We start from the raw sequence: 18,838 nt of genomic DNA on the forward strand, positions 1-18,838 counted from the left end.
GCAAGGAAGTCGTGGATAGCAACGACCAAAACGGTGGCAGGAAAAACACTTAGTGATTGCCTCAAGACCACTATTGAGTCTGTATGTAAAATATTGGGTCGGAGAGGACTATTAAACAGAAGGCCCAAGGGATGGCTATCAGTTTCACAGTAAACACTCCACACATCAGGCAACAGATGGTGTTCTGTGCCAACGAAAGACGTGTAGGCATATCCCACATGATCGGTGGATTTGGAGCCATGAGTGTAAAAAGACAATGGCAACATGAAACTCCCATAAGAGCCATCACAACAAGCAACAGAACACCATTGGAGTGATGGAGGCTTTTGGTCCCTGGAAGTGGCCAAGAAGGTGCCGTGTAACTATAGTGGATACAAGTACTGCCAATGGGACAAGTAGCTCAAAAATCAGAAAGTAACTGATGAATCAGAGAGTAACTGATGAATCAGAGAGTAACTGATGAATCAGAGAGTAACTGATGAATCAGAGAGTAACTGATGAATCAGAGAGTAACTGATGAATCAGAGAGTAACTGATGAATCAGAGAGTAACTGATGAATCAGAGAGTAACTGATGAATCAGAGAGTAACTGATGAATCAGAGAGTAACTGATGAATCAGAGAGTAACTGATGAATCAGAGAGTAACTGATGAATCAGAGAGTAACTGATGAATCAGAGAGTAACTGATGAATCAGAGAGTAACTGATGAATCAGAGAGTAACTGATGAATCAGAGAGTAACTGATGAATCAGAGAGTAACTGATGAATCAGAGAGTAACTGATGAATCAGAGAGTAACTGATGAATCAGAGAGTAACTGATGAATCAGAGAGTAACTGATGAATCAGAGAGTAACTGATGAATCAGAGAGTAACTGATGAATCAGAGAGTAACTGATGAATCAGAGAGTAACTGATGAATCAGAGAGTAACTGATGAATCAGAGAGTAACTGATGAATCAGAGAGTAACTGATGAATCAGAGAGTAACTGATGAATCAGAGAGTAACTGATGAATCAGAGAGTAACTGATGAATCAGAGAGTAACTGATGAATCAGAGAGTAACTGATGAATCAGAGAGTAACTGATGAATCAGAGAGTAACTGATGAATCAGAGAGTAACTGATGAATCAGAGAGTAACTGATGAATCAGAGAGTAACTGATGAATCAGAGAGTAACTGATGAATCAGAGAGTAACTGATGAATCAGAGAGTAACTGATGAATCAGAGAGTAACTGATGAATCAGAGAGTAACTGATGAATCAGAGAGTAACTGATGAATCAGAGAGTAACTGATGAATCAGAGAGTAACTGATGAATCAGAGAGTAACTGATGAATCAGAGAGTAACTGATGAATCAGAGAGTAACTGATGAATCAGAGAGTAACTGATGAATCAGAGAGTAACTGATGAATCAGAGAGTAACTGATGAATCAGAGAGTAACTGATGAATCAGAGAGTAACTGATGAATCAGAGAGTAACTGATGAATCAGAGAGTAACTGATGAATCAGAGAGTAACTGATGAATCAGAGAGTAACTGATGAATCAGAGAGTAACTGATGAATCAGAGAGTAACTGATGAATCAGAGAGTAACTGATGAATCAGAGAGTAACTGATGAATCAGAGAGTAACTGATGAATCAGAGAGTAACTGATGAATCAGAGAGTAACTGATGAATCAGAGAGTAACTGATGAATCAGAGAGTAACTGATGAATCAGAGAGTAACTGATGAATCAGAGAGTAACTGATGAATCAGAGAGTAACTGATGAATCAGAGAGTAACTGATGAATCAGAGAGTAACTGATGAATCAGAGAGTAACTGATGAATCAGAGAGTAACTGATGAATCAGAGAGTAACTGATGAATCAGAGAGTAACTGATGAATCAGAGAGTAACTGATGAATCAGAGAGTAACTGATGAATCAGAAGGCCCCTACCAGATGAATTACTTCCCCCACAGAGCATTGTATGCTTATTAATCGCCAAGTAGGAGGAAAGGGGGAGTGTCGATGGTTGTTGGATTAACATGATTAGAATACATGTATCCTGCCTGGTGGTAAATAGCTGTTACAAATGGTCACGAGGGTAATTCACACTCTCACTGCTATTGCTCACACTCACTATTGACATTTGTGCAAAATAATATACAGATTCCCCAGATACCACTAGTGCTACATACTTCACACAGATTGTTGACGAAAAGCTGTCTCTTGTGGAACAAAAGGAAGTAAGTTTTTCTTTTATGAGAAAGGGAAACCCACTGCAGTTTCACTGAATCGTCATGTAGAGGGTATCATGGTTACGCTTGAAGAGGCCAGGAGGACAAGTCACATCCCAGGATCGTCTCTCTCTCTCTCTCTCTCTCTCTCTCTCTCTCTCTCTCTCTCTCTCACTCTCTTCCCACACATTCACTGTGATTTAACTATTAATTGAATGTACTGTACACTGGTGGGTACAAATTAACAGTTGTGGGGTCTTTCTTCATTTAATTCTTTATTTACAAGTATTTAGCGAACACACATGCAGTCAAGCAGTTAAGATTTATTTCACACGTGTCAGTCACTTCACATTACTTCACATATGTCAGTCATCCTCGTTTTCTACATCTAGCAGCTGTTCGCACAGAGCCCTGAGGCCAACCACGCCATACCGGTCGGCAACGGCCAGCAGCTGAGGGCCCAGACCCTGCAGCTGGGAGAGCCTAAGAGTGTACATGTAGCCCACGAGCCTCTGCAGCACCGGGCCCTCTACGTCAGGGATGGAGAGCTGATCGCTGCCGTCCTCTAGCATGTCCTGCAGCATGGCAGCAAACACAGGGCTCCTAGCTTCCAGCACGGCCTTGTGCACCACCAGTCGCGTGTTACCGGACACTAGCGTCACCATGCCGAAATCAGCGTCTAGCAGAGAGCCCAGGTCCTTACACTCACTCATACAAATCGTCTTTGCTGGTGACATGCTGGATGAACCTGAAACACAGCGTTATTGAGCAGGTCTGTATCCTTATTCCATCCACACACAGGATGTTTTTCTCAATGTGAATCATCCAAAAATGGATTCCAATGTAGATGGTTCACGTTAAATACAATTTGGTAAATCACACTGCACTTGCTCCGTATGGTTATACGGGACTGCATCTCTCTCGAGAGCCAATTGTCTGCTACATCTGGTGGCCAATGAACGCAGTTCACTTATGAGAAATGATTACCCATGTTATTCTTTATGTAGTACACAATGCCCTGGAATGCTAGTCAGTTTGCCAGTGTGCATACAGCAATTTTGCAAGTCACTGGTCCATATTCCTCGACTACTACACAAAATCTAACACCTCGCCCTCAACATAGGGTCGTCTTATTTGTACACTGAACGTATACCTACATGAAATAAGAAAACGTAAGGAAAATACGAATAAAAACAAACAAACAATATTTTACGAAGTAATATATAAGCCAGCAACCTTTCACATTCCGCCTCTATCCACCACTCTACTACTCTGTTCCACCAACATTACTTTAACTTTTGTGATTTTAAGATGATAAAATTAAGTTCACAGTGGACAGGATTCTAGAAACATAAATAACTTCCTAATAATAATACAGGAGACACAAAACTGCCAAATTCTGTTATGGCATCATTTATTAGCCTTTGAACATAGTAATGTTCCAAGCATTCACTTTTAACCACATACATTACGTTTCCTTTGACGTAATTACGTTTACTATATCAGATAATTGATGCACTGCAGACAATCGCGAATCTTAGTGGCAGAACTTATTACAGAATGCATCTTCCTATAATTTCCTTCTGTCATCTGCATGTCTAAAGACAGACGAAAGAACTTAGAGTAATGAAAATCTTTGCCCCCTGTCATGAGTGCTCTCTGTAAAACAATATGATTTGTTGCTACCGTGGAGGCAGATGAGAGGGAAAAAAAGGATACACTACTATCCAAATGTATCATAGCACAATCTTAATGTGAAAAGCAATAAATAGGTGCGTGTTCGTGGTCTTTAGAGCTTATGGGTACTCATTGGCAATAGTATCAGCGCCCTTAAACACAATAAAAGAAACCAATGTGGATAAAATTACGAAAATTTATCACACAGTGAGGGGGAACCTATAAAATTACTCGTGCACTCCCACCTCGCTTGTAGTAAGCATATAAACACTACCTGCCAAGTCTGAATACAACAGAGAAAGGGTGAAAGGTGCTATACCTGGGATTAAAAAAATAGAGGAGCTAAAGAAAGACGCAATGGGAACATTGACCGACCGACCACCTGAACCAGTCACCCCGTTAACACGTTAAAAACATCTCCCTAAAGTTTTCGGAAACATGTTGGACGAATCACAAATCCTTAAAACTCACATTCGTTTGAACTTTACTTAAAACAGAGGGCAGATCTGTTAACAAATCTGCTACCGCCCTCTAATCAGAAAGAAAAACAATCTAATAAAATGTAGCGCACAGTGATATCTACGCCAGAAGCACCACACATTGCTTTTCCTCAACAGTAGTTGTCGATACCAGTATTATTTTTCTATTTTGGACAGGTTAATATTATCTCAGTTGCTTTTCTCAAAACTTTCAGATAATTTTATACACAGTATGCTCTATGTCAAGCTAAAATTTATGAAAAGTAATTACTTTATAAAATATTTTAGTTTCGATGTTGCAATCAGTAAGTAATAGTTCTGAATGTACAAGTAAAATTATTTTTTGGGAACATTTGAAATTATGAATCAGTTGCACACTTAAAATTTTTATTATTAATTATGCAATCGGTACTGTTTACTATGTTTACATCTGGAGTCACTTATGAAAGAATAATCTAAATTAATAATGTAAGGACAACTAGAAGAAATTAATTTGTTAAGAAAATCTGTAAACCGTTTGGAATATTGTTATTTCCGCAGAGTGTGGGAGTCTTAAGCTTGCCTGTGATGTGATTGGACGGATTTTTGTATAATAGGTGCAAACCACGTAATTTCGGTTTTGTTGATGTGAAAAATCAAGACACACTCTCATTTATTAAAATGAGAAAAATCAGTCGAAAATATATTTACGTAAAAAATTCTGCAACAACCATCTTCCAATTATTTAGTTCAAACCAACCGTGAGGACCTGATGTTACATATTCAGCTTCAAGAATCAGACCCCTAGACAAGAAGTGGAGCCGTCTCAACATGACAAGCTTTATTGTAATCTTCGCTCCTCTCAAATCTTCATAAAAGACTTTGCTTATTAATTACTTGGACTGGGCATTGTTTAATGTAGACAATACGTGGAAGAAGGAAAGTGGGGGAGATTATAGAGTTCTCTCGCCAGAGCAAGAAGCCATGTGTCATAGGCCTGTGGCCTACCCGAAAATGTTCGCCCCCGGTAGCTGAGTGGTCGGCGCGACAGAATGTCAATCCTCAGGGCCCGGGTTCGATTCCCGGCTGGGTCGGAGATTTCCTCCGCTCAGGGATAGGGTATTGTGATGTCCTAATCATCATCATTTCATCTCCCTCGACGCGCAAGTCGCCGGACTGGCGTCAAATCGAAAAACTTGCACCCGGCGAACGGTCTACTCGACGGGAGGCCCTAGTCACACGACATTATTATTATGCGAAAACAAGTAAGGAGGATCTCGTTTCATAGACGTGACTGGAAGGAAATATGCCATGGCTACGTCTCCTCTGTCACTTCCAGCCACTCATTCTTCCCTTGACACAGGACAATCTCACAAGTGAGGCACAATGTGCGAGTGTATTGCACATTGAACTACCTGATAATTGCGATATATCTCCTTGGCTGCTACATTTGCCCTTTCATTCCCTGCAATGCCCAGGTGCTTCGTACCCAGCAGAAAGACACCACGTTTCCCAGCCATTGTAGTTGGAGGAGGTTATCCTGGACTACTTTATCTGCTTGGTGCAAGCGTTGTGGAGAGTGAAGGGCACTCAGAGAATCTAAACAGAAGAGGAACTTAGTAGTCTAATCCCATCTCATCTGCTCCAGAGCCTGCAATATCGAATATAATTCTGCATTGGAGACAAGTTAAGTCTTGAGGCAGTCTAACCCTGAGGAGATGATCAGGGATAAGAGAGTAACTAGAGTCTCCCTGTTTCTACCGATCAGTAAAGACTGTTGTAAATGTGTGGTGCCCAGTTAAAAATGTCCTTAAATAATGTATTAAAAACATATGCAGGAGTTCAACCCCTCTAGTACCGCACTAAATCTAAAATAACACTCTGGCTCTGCAGTTACTATGCTGGCAGACAGTTAAAACCCTGGATTTGGGCTTTTAGCTACTCCCCTCCCAGCGACTTGAGCACATGCTGCATGCAGATCCCAAGTGTAATTGCTGTTTGTGGAGGATTTGACCAAAGTCATTCCAGCGGTGGTTGGGCAATAGTATTGTATGCCGGTGAAGTCAGAGCTGTGAGGAACTTTCATGCCTGACGCACCAAGGAGCTGCCGCCAGTTGTTGACTGGTGGCTCGCCAGCATCAGCAAGAAGACGGTCTGGGGCTGGTCCTGTGAGCACATGTGGCTAGCTTAGTTCCCTCGTGGTGGGTAGTGCCAATAACCTTAAGGTAAGAAGGCCACACTGATCTGTACACTGTGCATCCACAGTCTAGTGGTGATCACACCCAAAAGCCACATAAGATTTGAGCAGATGCACCCGTTCTGCCTTCCCAAGACCTGTGGCTAAGGCACTTCACGATTTCATTTTCTCAAGTGTGGTAACCATGATAGTTTGAAGTCAAACCTGAGTCTTTAAAATGCAGAATGGAGTCTCTTATATGCAACTCTGTTAAACACAAAAACAAACAAACACGCAAACAAACAAACACGCAAACAAACAAACACGCAAACAAACAAACACGCAAACAAACAAACACGCAAACAAACAAACACGCAAACAAACAAACACGCAAACAAACAAACACGCAAACAAACAAACACGCAAACAAACAAACACGCAAACAAACAAACACGCAAACAAACAAACACGCAAACAAACAAACACGCAAACAAACAAACACGCAAACAAACAAACACGCAAACAAACAAACACGCAAACAAACAAACACGCAAACAAACAAACACGCAAACAAACAAACACGCAAACAAACAAACACGCAAACACAAAAACACGCAAACACAAAAACACGCAAACACAAAAACACGCAAACACAAAAACACGCAAACACAAAAACACGCAAACACAAAAACACGCAAACACAAAAACACGCAAACACAAAAACACGCAAACACAAAAACACGCAAACACAAAAACACGCAAACACAAAAACACGCAAACACAAAAACACGCAAACACAAAAACACGCAAACACAAAAACACGCAAACACAAAAACACGCAAACACAAAAACACGCAAACACAAAAACACGCAAACACAAAAACACGCAAACACAAAAACACGCAAACACAAAAACACGCAAACACAAAAACACGCAAACACAAAAACACGCAAACACAAAAACACGCAAACACAAAAACAAACAAACACAAAAACAAACATACACAAAAACAAACATACACAAAAACAAACATACACAAAAACACGCAAACAAAAACACGCAAACGCAAACACAAAAACACGCAAACACAAAAACACGCAAACACAAAAACACGCAAACACAAAAACACGCAAACGCAAACACACGCAAACAAAAACACGCAAACAAAAACACGCAAACAAAAACACGCAAACAAAAACACGCAAACAAAAACACGCAAACAAAAACACACAAACAAAAACACACAAACAAAAACACACAAACAAAAACACACAAACAAAAACACACAAACAAAAACACGCAAACAAAAACACGCAAACAAAAACACGCAAACAAAAACAAACAAACAAAAACAAACCAACATACACACAAAAAACAAACCAACATACACACAAAAACAAACCAACATACACACAAAAACAAACCAACATACACACAAAAACAAACCAACATACACACACAAAAACAAACAAACATACACACACAAAAAACAAACATACACAGAAAAACAAACAAACACACACAAAAACAAACACACACACAAAAACAAACACACACACAAAAACAAACACAAACAAACACGCACAGAAACAAACAAACACATACAAACAAACAAACACATACAAACAAACAAACACATACAAACAAACAAACACATACAAACAAACAAACACATACAAACAAACAAACACATACAAAAAAACAAACACACACACAAACAAACAAACAAACACACAAACAAACAAACAAACACACAAACAAACAAACAAACACACAAACAAACAAACACACAAACAAACAAACACACAAACAAACAAACACACAAACAAACAAACACACAAACAAACAAACAAACACAAACAGAAGGACCATTTGAAAATGGGGAGGTAGCCACACAAGCCCTACTGATGGCTTTGCACAAAAATATTGTGTCCACATAGTATCATACACCTTACTGATACAGAAGAATACACCGAAACAGTGATATTTATGCAAGAAATCCAGCTTCATAGCCACGTCGCCTGGGTCAGGTTGTTGTTAGTGGACCAATACCCATGGAATCCACTCCAAGTGTAACTAAGGAGTTGCGTTGTCCCTAATAACCGGACCAGGCAACAGTTAACCATTCACTCCAGGGTCTTCCCTACACAGCTCATTAAGCTGATGCTCCATAACTACTGAGACACGTGGGGCCCTTTCATGATTTGAGAAGAGGTATCAATACTGCCTCTCTTCAAGAGCTGGGTTAGTTTCCTGTTTGTCATACCAAGCATACATTCAAGGAGGATTTTCTTTGATGCTAATGGCAAATGTCTTAGCATTTGTTTGTGACCAGGTGCAGTATCATGAGTCTCAGACAGTGTCAATTTCATTTCCCACAGGGAGAAAGGACAGTAGTAAGACATAGAATTATTGGATCTAAAGTCATACTTGCCCCCTCTCCCCTGCAGTCACACAGTTGTGGCGAAATGGTGGAACCTGGCTGGCATTGGCAGTAAACGCTGCAAAATGCTCTGCAGTCATCTGAGCCATGTCTGTGTGTGTTGTTGGGAGACACCACCGATTCAGCTGTTATTGGTAAACGACTACATTTACCGGACATCCTCCAGATGGCTTCCTGTACTTTTGTAGAACAAGTGGAGTGGTTGACAGGCTCCAGGAACACTTGCGATGGACTCTTCTTGCTCTCCTTAATTACGCAATGAGGCTTGGCTCTCGTTACTCTAAATGTCTGCTGTTGGGCAGCATTTAAATCGAATAGCAGCACGCCCTGCACTGCTGGACGACACTCACCAGTCCATCAAGGAACTTGTTGTCTAAAGTGACATGATGACTTCAGGATTGCAAGTCAGTGGCATGACACATCACTTGTGGGATTTGTTTCATCCGTTCCTCGATGATATTGCAGTGTCCAAAGATAACCAGAAGGCTGATCAACGTCCATTTAGCCCTGCTGATCAATATCGGTTGCCTCTGTTCAAGGAATCCCTCATTCAGTAGGTCGACCCACAGTGGAAAGTGGTGCCTGGAATGAAGGTCATCAGGTGCTTCAGATAGTTGAGTTTGCAATCGTGGGAGAGCAGAAAGAGATGTCAATGGCTGAGAATGATACAGTAGCAGCTGAGAAATGAGTGGGACTGCCTGTATTGAGGATGCACAGCTCCTGAGACATCAGGAGGTTCTTCAAGACTCGACACCTTGTGCTGTGTCAAAATGCACAGGTTACGTTCGCCCTTACTAGTGCTGAGCACCCTACATGAAAACCTAATAACAACACCTGGTGCTTACTGCAAATATACGCGTACGATGTATTAAGAAAAAGAAATTTGTTGTAGGTGAGCGCGCGCGACTCAGCGATGCAACAACTCGCCTTCGCTGGGTCCAGAGATGCTGCCTGAGCGACGTGCAGTCGCCGGCCGCTTTCGTAGGGAACCGACAGCAGCAACGAATAATTAATCAACTGTCAAAAGTTGGCGTGGCGCTGCGCGTTTGTCGTTCTAAATGGTTCCTATGGTGTTACAAAGAGTTAGTTTCCGATGTAGACCTCTCACCGACTAAGTGGATATATCGGTGTACTTTGGTTGGGTTGGGTGTGGGATTGAAGGGACCAGACTGCTAAGGTCATCGGTCCCTTGTTCCACGATAAAATCACACGAAATAAAAACTGTCAGTCGTTAAAAACGGAGAACTGAGAGAAGGGACGACACAATACAAGAAAGGCAGACAAAGACCAGACAAACGGAACTAAAATCGCACCGAGTGTGAAGGTGGTTGGCCGACCATGAAAATAAGGAAAAGCCAACCACCAAATGACATTAAAACCCACAGTTTAAAACCACAGGCCAAAGGCCCAAGTCAATACAGGAAATAAAAGGACAAACACTCAAATCATACGATAAAAACCCCCTGCCCGAATAAAACTCAACACGAGGTCCGCCATAGCATCGTCATCACATAAAAGGGCAGGGAGGGTATCAGGCAGCGCAAACGTCTGCCTGAGTCCTGTTAAAAGCGGGCAGTCCACCAAAATGTGGACCACCATCAGAGCTGCCCCGCAGCGACATAGCGGTGGGTCCTCCCGGCGCAACAAATGGCCGTGCGTCAGCCACGTGTGGCCAACGCGCAGCCGGCAGAGGACGACAGAGTCCTTCCGAGAGGCCCGCATGGAGGAGCGCCACACACGGGTCGTCTCCTTCACCGCCCGAAGTTTGTTGGGCGTGGGCAGGGTGCGCCACTCGTCACCCCAGGCACCAAGCACTTTCTGGCGCAAAAGCGACAGGAGATCACACTCCATAAGGCCGAGTTCCAGAGCCGGTGAACTCACTGCCCGTTTAGCCAGCGTGTCAACCCGCTCATTGCCCGGGATGCCGACATGACCTGGGGTCCAAACAAAGACCACGGAGCGGCCGCAACGGGCAAGAGCATGGAGCGACTCGTGGATGGCCATCACCAGACGGGAACGAGGAAAGCACTGGTCAAGAGCTCGTAAACCACTCAGGGAGTCACTACAGATGACAAAGGACTCACCTGAGCGGGAGCGGATATACTCTAGGGCGCGATAGATGGCAACCAACTCGGCAGTGTATACACTGTTCCCGGGTGCCAGCGACCGTTGCTCACAATGATCCTCTAGAGTAAGAGCGTAACCAGTGCGACCAGAGACCATCGAACCGTCGGTATAGGTCACGGCAGATCCGGGAAACTCGGCAAGGAGAGCAACAAAGCGGCGGCGGAGGGCCGGAGGAGGGACCGAGTCTTTCGGACCCTGTGCCAAATCCAGCCGAATGCATGGTCGGCGCACACACCAAGGGGGCAGACGGAGATTGGCCCGGAAAACAGGCGGGAGAGGAAAAAACTCAATCCCACACAGTAGAGCCCGGATGCGAACCGCGATCGTACACCCTGACCGGGGCCGCCTGTCTGGAAGATGGACGATCGAGTGCGGGAACAGGAGACGGTAGTTGGGATGCCCTGGCAAGCTACAAACGTGGGCAGCATAAGCGGCCAGAAGTCGGTCGCGCCGGATCCGCAATGGAGGAACACCAGCCTCCACAAGTAAGCTGTCAACAGGGCTTGTCCGAAATGCTCCTGTGGCGAGTCGGATCCCGCAGTGATGGATGGGATCCAGCAATTGCAACGCTGATGGCGACGCCGAACCATAAGCCACACACCCATAATCAAGGCGGGACTGGATCAGTGCTTGATACAGCCGGAGAAGGGTGGACCGATCGGCACCCCATCCGGTGTGGCTAAGGCAACGGAGAGCGTTTAAATGCCGCCAGCATGTTTGTTTAAGCTGCCTAATATGAGGCAGCCAAGTCAGCCGGGCATCAAATACCAGTCCCAAGAACCGATGCGTCTCTACCACAGCAAGAGGTTCACTGTCAAGGCAAAGGCGTGGCTCAGGGTGAACCGTGCGACGCCGGCAGAAATGCACAACGCAGGTCTTAGCGGCCGAAAACTGGAAGCCGTGCGCTACAGCCCACGACTGCGCCTTGCGGATAGCGCCCTGCAGCTGGCGCTCAGCAACTGCGATGCCAGCGGAGCTGTAGTAGAGGCAGAAATCGTCTGCATACAACGAAGCTGCGACGGACGATCCCACCGCCTCAGCGAGCCCATTGATCGCAATTAAAAACAGGGAGACACTGAGGACAGACCCCTGTGGGACCCCGTTCTCCTGGACCCGGGAGGAACTATGGGACGCAGCAACTTGCATGCGGAAGGAACGAGACGACAGAAAATTCTGAATAAAAATCGGGAGCGGGCCCCTAAGACCCCACCCATGAAGTGTGGCCAGGATGTGATATCGCCAATTCGTATCGTACGCCTTCCGCATGTCGAAGAAGACGACAACCAGATGTTGGCGGCGTGCAAAGGCTGTACGGACGGCAGACTCTAGGGAGACCAGATTATCGACGGCAGAGCGGCCTTTGCGGAACCCACCCTGAGACGGAGCCAGAAGGCCTCGAGACTCGAGGAGCCAACTCAACCTCCGGCTCACCATACGTTCTAGCAACTTGCAAAGAACGTTGGTGAGGCTTATGGGGCGGTAGCTGTCCACCTCCAGCGGGTTCTTGCCAGGTTTCAACTCGGGGAGGACGATGCTTTCTCGCCATTGAGACGGGAACACACCCTCAACCCAGATGCGGTTGAAAACATCTAGGAGGCGTCGCTTGCAATTCACAGAGAGGTGTTTCAGCATCTGGCTGTGTATGCGGTCTGGCCCAGGAGCCGTATCAGGGCAAGCAGATAGGGCACTCTGGAATTCCCAGTCGCTGAAAGGAGCATTGTACGACTCCGCGTGGCGCGTGTGAAAGAAAAGCCTCCAACTTTCCAACCGCTCTTTCCGGGAGCGGAAGGCCAGTGGGTAATTCGTAGATGCGGAACACTGAGCAAAATGCGCTGCTAACCGGTCCGCAATCGTGTCGGAGTCAGTACACACCACTCCATTCAGCGAAAGCCCAGGGACAGAGACAGGCGGCCGATAGCCATGGAGTCGCCTAATCTTAGCCCAAACCTGCGATGCAGAGGTACGGACGCCAATGGTGGAAACATACCGTTCCCAGCACTCCTGCTTCCGTTGGCGAATAAGGCGTCGGGCACGGGCACGGAGCTGTTTAAAAACGATGAGGTTCTCCAAGGACGGGTGCCGCTTATGGCGTTGAAGAGCCCGCCGGCGATCTCTAATCGCCTCTGCGATCTCGGGCGCCCACCAAGGCACAGTCCTCCTCCGAGGGGACCTGGATGAACAGGGAATCGCAGATGCCGCCGCAGAAACGATGCCGGTGGTGACCGACTGAACCACCGCATCAATGGTGTCAGGGGAAGGAGGTGCGATAGTGGCGAGAGAGGAGAACAGGCCCCAATCAGCCTTATTCAGAGCCCATCTGGAGGGGCGTTCAGAAGAGTGACGCTGTGGTAGTGACAGAAAGATGGGGAAATGGTCACTACCACATAAGTCGTCATGGACACTCCAGTGGATGGATGGTGAAAGTCCGGGGCTGCAGATAGAAAGGTCGATGGCCGAAAATGTGCCATGGACGACGCTGAAATGTGTCGGCTCTCCCGTGTTTAAGAGGCAGAGGTCAAGCTGCGAGAGAAGAGTCTCGACATCTCTACCCCGGCCAGTAATCGCGGCGCTACCCCACAGGGGGTTATGGGCGTTAAAGTCGCCCAGTAACACAAAAGGAGGAGGCAGTTGTGCTATCAATGCAGCCAACACATGACGCGAGACATCACCATCCGGCGGAAGATACAAACTGCAGACAGTAATAGGCTAAGGCGTCCACATCCTTACAGCGACAGCCTCTAAAGGTGTGTGAAGAGGTACACATTCGCTGTAGACAGAGTTAAGGATGTAGACGCAGACTCCACCAGATACCCTCTCAGAAGCTGCCCGGTTCTTGTAATAACCCCGATACCCACGTAGGGCAGGGGTCCGCATTGCCGGAAACCAAGTTTCCTGTAGGGCAATGCAGAGGAAAGGGTGACTGCTGATGAGTTGGTGAAGCTCAGCAAGGTGGTGGAAAAAAGCGCTGCAGTTCCACTGGAGTATTGCTTTGTCCATGTCCGAAAAAGGCGTGAAGGGGCCGAGGAGGCAGATCACGCCACTGGGTCACCTGCTGCCACCGATGGAGGACCAGTACAATCTGCTTCCATGGCGTCTGAGGGTCCGGCGAGATCCAGGTCCTCAGCGGACGCCCGGATCTCCACCTTATCCCCGGACGCAGAGCCTGTAGGGAGCAGTGGGGTGGATGCCACCGCGTGGTCCTTGGCCTTAGAGGTCTTCTTCTTCGTCTTGTTTCTCTGGTCCTTGGGTTTCATTGGCTGGGAGGGCTATAGCGAGTCAGTCTCCGGGACGGAGGAGGAGCGGGAAGCCCTGCGATCAGCCGCTGGTCTGCTTTTCTTCCATTGGCTGACGTCACCCTTCCCAGAGGCGGAAACCTGGGAAGGAAGGGACCCAAGGGACCCTTTCCGTGCTATTCGAGCAGGGGAAGTTTGAGGCTTCCCCAGCTTAGAAGTGGGGACTGATGTCCCCGATGGTTGGGGGGTTGCTGCTCCTGGGGCAGGTAGTGCAGGAGCAGCAGGGAGTGAAGTGCCCCCCACCATCAAGGGGGCAGGTGTAGCATTCCGGCTCTGAGAGGTGGCAGTCTGAGGGAGAGCTAATGGGGCCATAACAGTAGTAGCCGCGGCGTAAGAGGCAGGCATTCGAACAGGATGGAGGCGTTCGAACTTCTGCCTGGCCTCAGTGTATGTCAGGCGGTCCAGGGTCTTATACTCCATGATTTTGCGCTCTTTCTGGTAGATCCTGCAGTCCGGCGAGCAAGGTGAGTGGTGCTCTCCGCAGTTTACACAGATGGGAGGCGGAGCACATGGAGTATCGGGATGTGATGGGCGTCCACAATCTCGACATGTGAGGCCGGAAGTACAGCGGGAAGACATATGCCCGAACTTCCAGCACTTAAAGCACCGCATCGGGGGAGGGATATATGGCTTGACGTCACAACGATAGACCATCACCTTGACCTTCTCAGGTAAAGTATCACCCTCGAAGGCCAAGATGAAGGCACCGGTGGCAACCTGCTTATCCCTTGGACCACGATGTACGCGCCGGACGAAGTGGACACCTCGCCGCTCTAAATTGGCGCGAAGCTCGTCATCGGACTGCAATAGAAGGTCCCGATGGAATATTATGCCCTGGACCATATTAAGACTCTTATGGGGCGTGATTGTAACCGGAACATCCCCCAGCTTGTTACAATCGAGTAACCGGCGGGACTGGGCGGAGGACGCCGATTTGATCAAAACCGAGCCCGAGCGCATTTTGGACAAGCCCTCCACCTCCCCGAACTTGTCCTCTAAGTGCTCGACGAAGAACTGAGGCTTCATGGATGTAAAGGATTCACCATCAGCTCTCGTACACACCAGGTAGCGGGGCGAGTATGGTTCGCTGGCATCCTTAGTCTTTCGTTCCTCCCATGGTGTAGCCAGGGAGGGGAACGATTTGGGGTCATATGTAGTTGCGTTGTATTGAGCCCTGGAACGCTTAGAGACTGCTGGCGGCTGGCCACCAGCAAGAGATGATGTACCACGCTTCATTGCGGGTCATCCGCCCTGATGCCACCTACTCCGACCAAGGGCCCTCCCCACGGGCGCCACCCAGCCTCAGCAACGACCACCTGGCAGGATGGCCATTGCCGGGAGTCCCAATGCCCCAAGGACATAGGCATCTACTCCTTGGCATACGTGGGGAGTTAACGGCGCTGGCATCAGCAGAGCGATCCCTGTGTAGTCAGGGGGCTACAACCAACAGGGTACATGGCGGCCCCACCACAACGGACTGGCTACCGTGCTGGATTTCAGGTGATGTAGTCCAATATCGTCATTGGCGCATAAAGCGGCACAGCATAGCAGACTGCAAGAAACCGCACCCAAGAACAAATCCACGCCCAAGAGATGGTAGGTGAGCGGGACTGCTAAGCGATGACGACAAACCTGGCTAGAGATGGTAATGCTTGATGGACACATCGCTCCTTGTAAGGCGCCCTTCCCCAATCGGCTCGCTCTTCGGAAAATTTAGAAGGATGGAGGTCAAACCCGTTAGGGGACCATCTCACAAGGCCAAAACGTTTGAGACTCCTTTTAGTCGCCTCTTACGACAGGCAGGAATACCGTGGGCCTATTCTTACCCCCGAACCCACAGGGGGGTCGGTGTACTTTAATTTGGGTACAGTTCACGGAGGCAGCGTGGCTATTAAGTCTGTTAGGCCACTGCTCATATACGTGGCTGTGACTGTTGTTTCCTCCCAACGCTAAGTAACGAAATATACAGAGAATCTGTGGTATTTTCTGAATAGTCGCTGGTGATACACTGGTTTTGGCGAATTTAGGTGCACGGACTATCAATTGAATATCGTCTTGTGAACAGTTTCGGTCGTAAAGTTTGCTGTGTCAAATCCAGCGAGAGCCTGGTTAGGGAGAGAGAAGCAGATTGTAGGTGCTGAGATTTTGGGAATCGGTGGAACCGATATCCTGTCCGTGTTGTACGATTTGTGGTTGATGCTCGCCCGGAGGTAATTTGGTTGTTAGCCGCTTTGTTGAAGTGTGTGTGTGTGTGTGTGTGTGTGTGTGTGTGTGTGTGTGTGTGTGTGTGTCGAGAAGGGAAAGTACGTAGTTGTTTAAATACCACTATCTTACAGTGGACCGAGAACTGGCTCGAATAAATACGAACTGCCTCACTATATTGTGATAGAGTGCACCAGTAGTTGATTGGATAAGCGACGAGAAAATAACGGAACCATTTTACAAGCAGCACGCAGCTAAACAAAAACTTTATTAGCTAAGCGGAAAGAGATTTAGTGGTAATATTTCAATTCTTATCGATATTGGCGGAAGCGACTTAATAGAAACTGGTCATAATACGACGGTATATGGAATAGGAATTTTGTAAGTAATTCTTTTAAAATCAGATAGCGATCCGCAGTCATAAGATCGACTGTGAAATTAAAAACTGTACCTGATTAAAGCTGCAGTGGTCCATTGGTTCACTCAAGTACTCTGCGCGACAGGAAGCCATACATTAACGGCATAGCGACGTTAGTACAGTACGATCCATTGTCGTAAGTTCGATCTTGGGTATAGCCAGTCGGCGCGTTACAACCTATGGCATTTATAGCTTAGCCCCATAACAGATTATGGGCATTTATATCACCCAGTATGAGAAATGGACAGGGAGTTGTTCAATGAGGCTAATGAGAGGTAAGTACAGTGAGCAGATAGTGACATTCTGACCCATATTAACTGTAATGTCTACTGCATTTAGGCTGTCAGTAACCAAGGAAAGAGCGAAGAAGAGGTGTGTATGTTATTGACAAACACAGCAGCCCCTCCATTGGCTCAGTCAGGTCATGCTTTTGGTGAAGTGTATAGCCGCCTTTGCACAGGGCATCAGTGGCTTTAAAATGTGTTTCTTGTAAACACAGACACAGGGGCAATCCTGCGTTAGCAGTTTTAGTTCCTCCACATGTGTCCTGAATCCATCAATATGTCACTGTAATATGGTAGCCATCTATCATGGGGTGCACTTTTACCCTATCTTTCACCTGTGAAGGGGTGCTCGTAATGGGTGGAGGCTGTCTTGGGGAGAGTGATTGCGCCAGTTTGATATCAAAGTCCATGAGCTATACAGGAGTATCATGAGAGACATCGAAGAGGATGATGTTGAGATCGTTTGACTGTTTACTTCCCAACTCCCAGTGGTGGATGCTTGACCTTTTATTTTCTTGCCCTGGGTAGGCTTTGGAGCCTCAACCATGGTGGTGACGACGAGAGTGCTGCACAGGGGACCAGACAACCTTTGTAGCAGGAAGCTGTGCAACATCGGCTACAACGGCCTTGCCTGATGTTTTGGAAGGAAGTGTCAGCTCTGAAGGAACTGCTACAGCCCATGTACACTGACACGTTAAAGTACTAGTGCTACCAATAGCAACCTCTGTTTGTGTAGCTCCATTGGTTTTGTGTAATTGGCATTTAACAACTGAAGCAAAGGTGGTAGCGAATGTGGGGGAATGCATGGCCTTATAAATCGTTTTGGCCTTGCCATAGGGAATCCATCTTGTATTTTCGATCTCCTGCATCTTCCGTTCTTCAAGGAAGATATAGCAGTCCCTATTCCAGACAGGGTCAGTTCCAGAGCAATTCACATGCTTTGGAGGACATGAACATCTAACTCTGTTATGAGCAGTGTTACCACTTTTGTCACAAGTGGCTTCTCCCTTCCATTCAAAAGTCATGTGCCCAAAGTACTGTCATTTAAAACAGCACATAGGGCTGGGGACATAGGGCAGCATGGGTAAGCAAAGGAAACCTGCCTTAACACGTTCCGGGAGTTCAGTGCGATTAAAAGTGAGGAACGAGTCTGATTTGATCACATCACCTTGAACTCTTTCCATAATATTCTGCATATCTACAATGCCTTTTTGGACCCATTCAACTTTCAGGTCGTCTTTGGGGATGTCCGTGAGGTCCCTGCATGTCACAACACCCTTCCGTAGTTTAATATGGTGTGGAGCTCAGTCTCATTGGCATAACTGCCAAGGTTTTTGGCCTTCTGCATGTTTGTCACTTACAGGGAAATTGAGGTTCCTATGAACGATGTCCCATTTCATAACCACTTAACAGATTTTAAGGTATCTGCAACACCACCACCACCCCCCCTCTACACCCTTTTGTATGTAAATGGGCGAAACATTGCCAAAACTTCCCTCTTTTAATTAATAAAGACACACTGCCTAGCAGTTTGCA

The 18,838-nt window shown here is 46.5% G+C and overlaps 2 protein-coding genes across 2 annotated transcripts in view; both read right to left on the reverse strand.

The window, feature by feature from the left end:
• Nucleotides 1-18,838, reverse strand: part of LOC126281525 (speckle-type POZ protein B-like) — a 76,615-nt gene that overhangs the window by 14,930 nt on the left and 42,847 nt on the right. The window lies entirely within an intron of this gene.
• Nucleotides 2,480-18,838, reverse strand: part of LOC126281524 (protein roadkill-like) — a 52,258-nt gene continuing 35,899 nt past the window's right edge. The window contains exon 2 of the mRNA XM_049980565.1: nucleotides 2,480-2,971. Coding sequence (XP_049836522.1) covers nucleotides 2,589-2,960 — 372 coding nt within the window. The 5' untranslated portion in view covers nucleotides 2,961-2,971 and the 3' untranslated portion in view covers nucleotides 2,480-2,588. The remainder of the gene's footprint in view (nucleotides 2,972-18,838) is intronic.

Source organism: Schistocerca gregaria, chromosome 7 (assembly GCF_023897955.1).
Source record: "Schistocerca gregaria isolate iqSchGreg1 chromosome 7, iqSchGreg1.2, whole genome shotgun sequence".
NCBI lineage: Eukaryota > Metazoa > Arthropoda > Insecta > Orthoptera > Acrididae > Schistocerca > Schistocerca gregaria.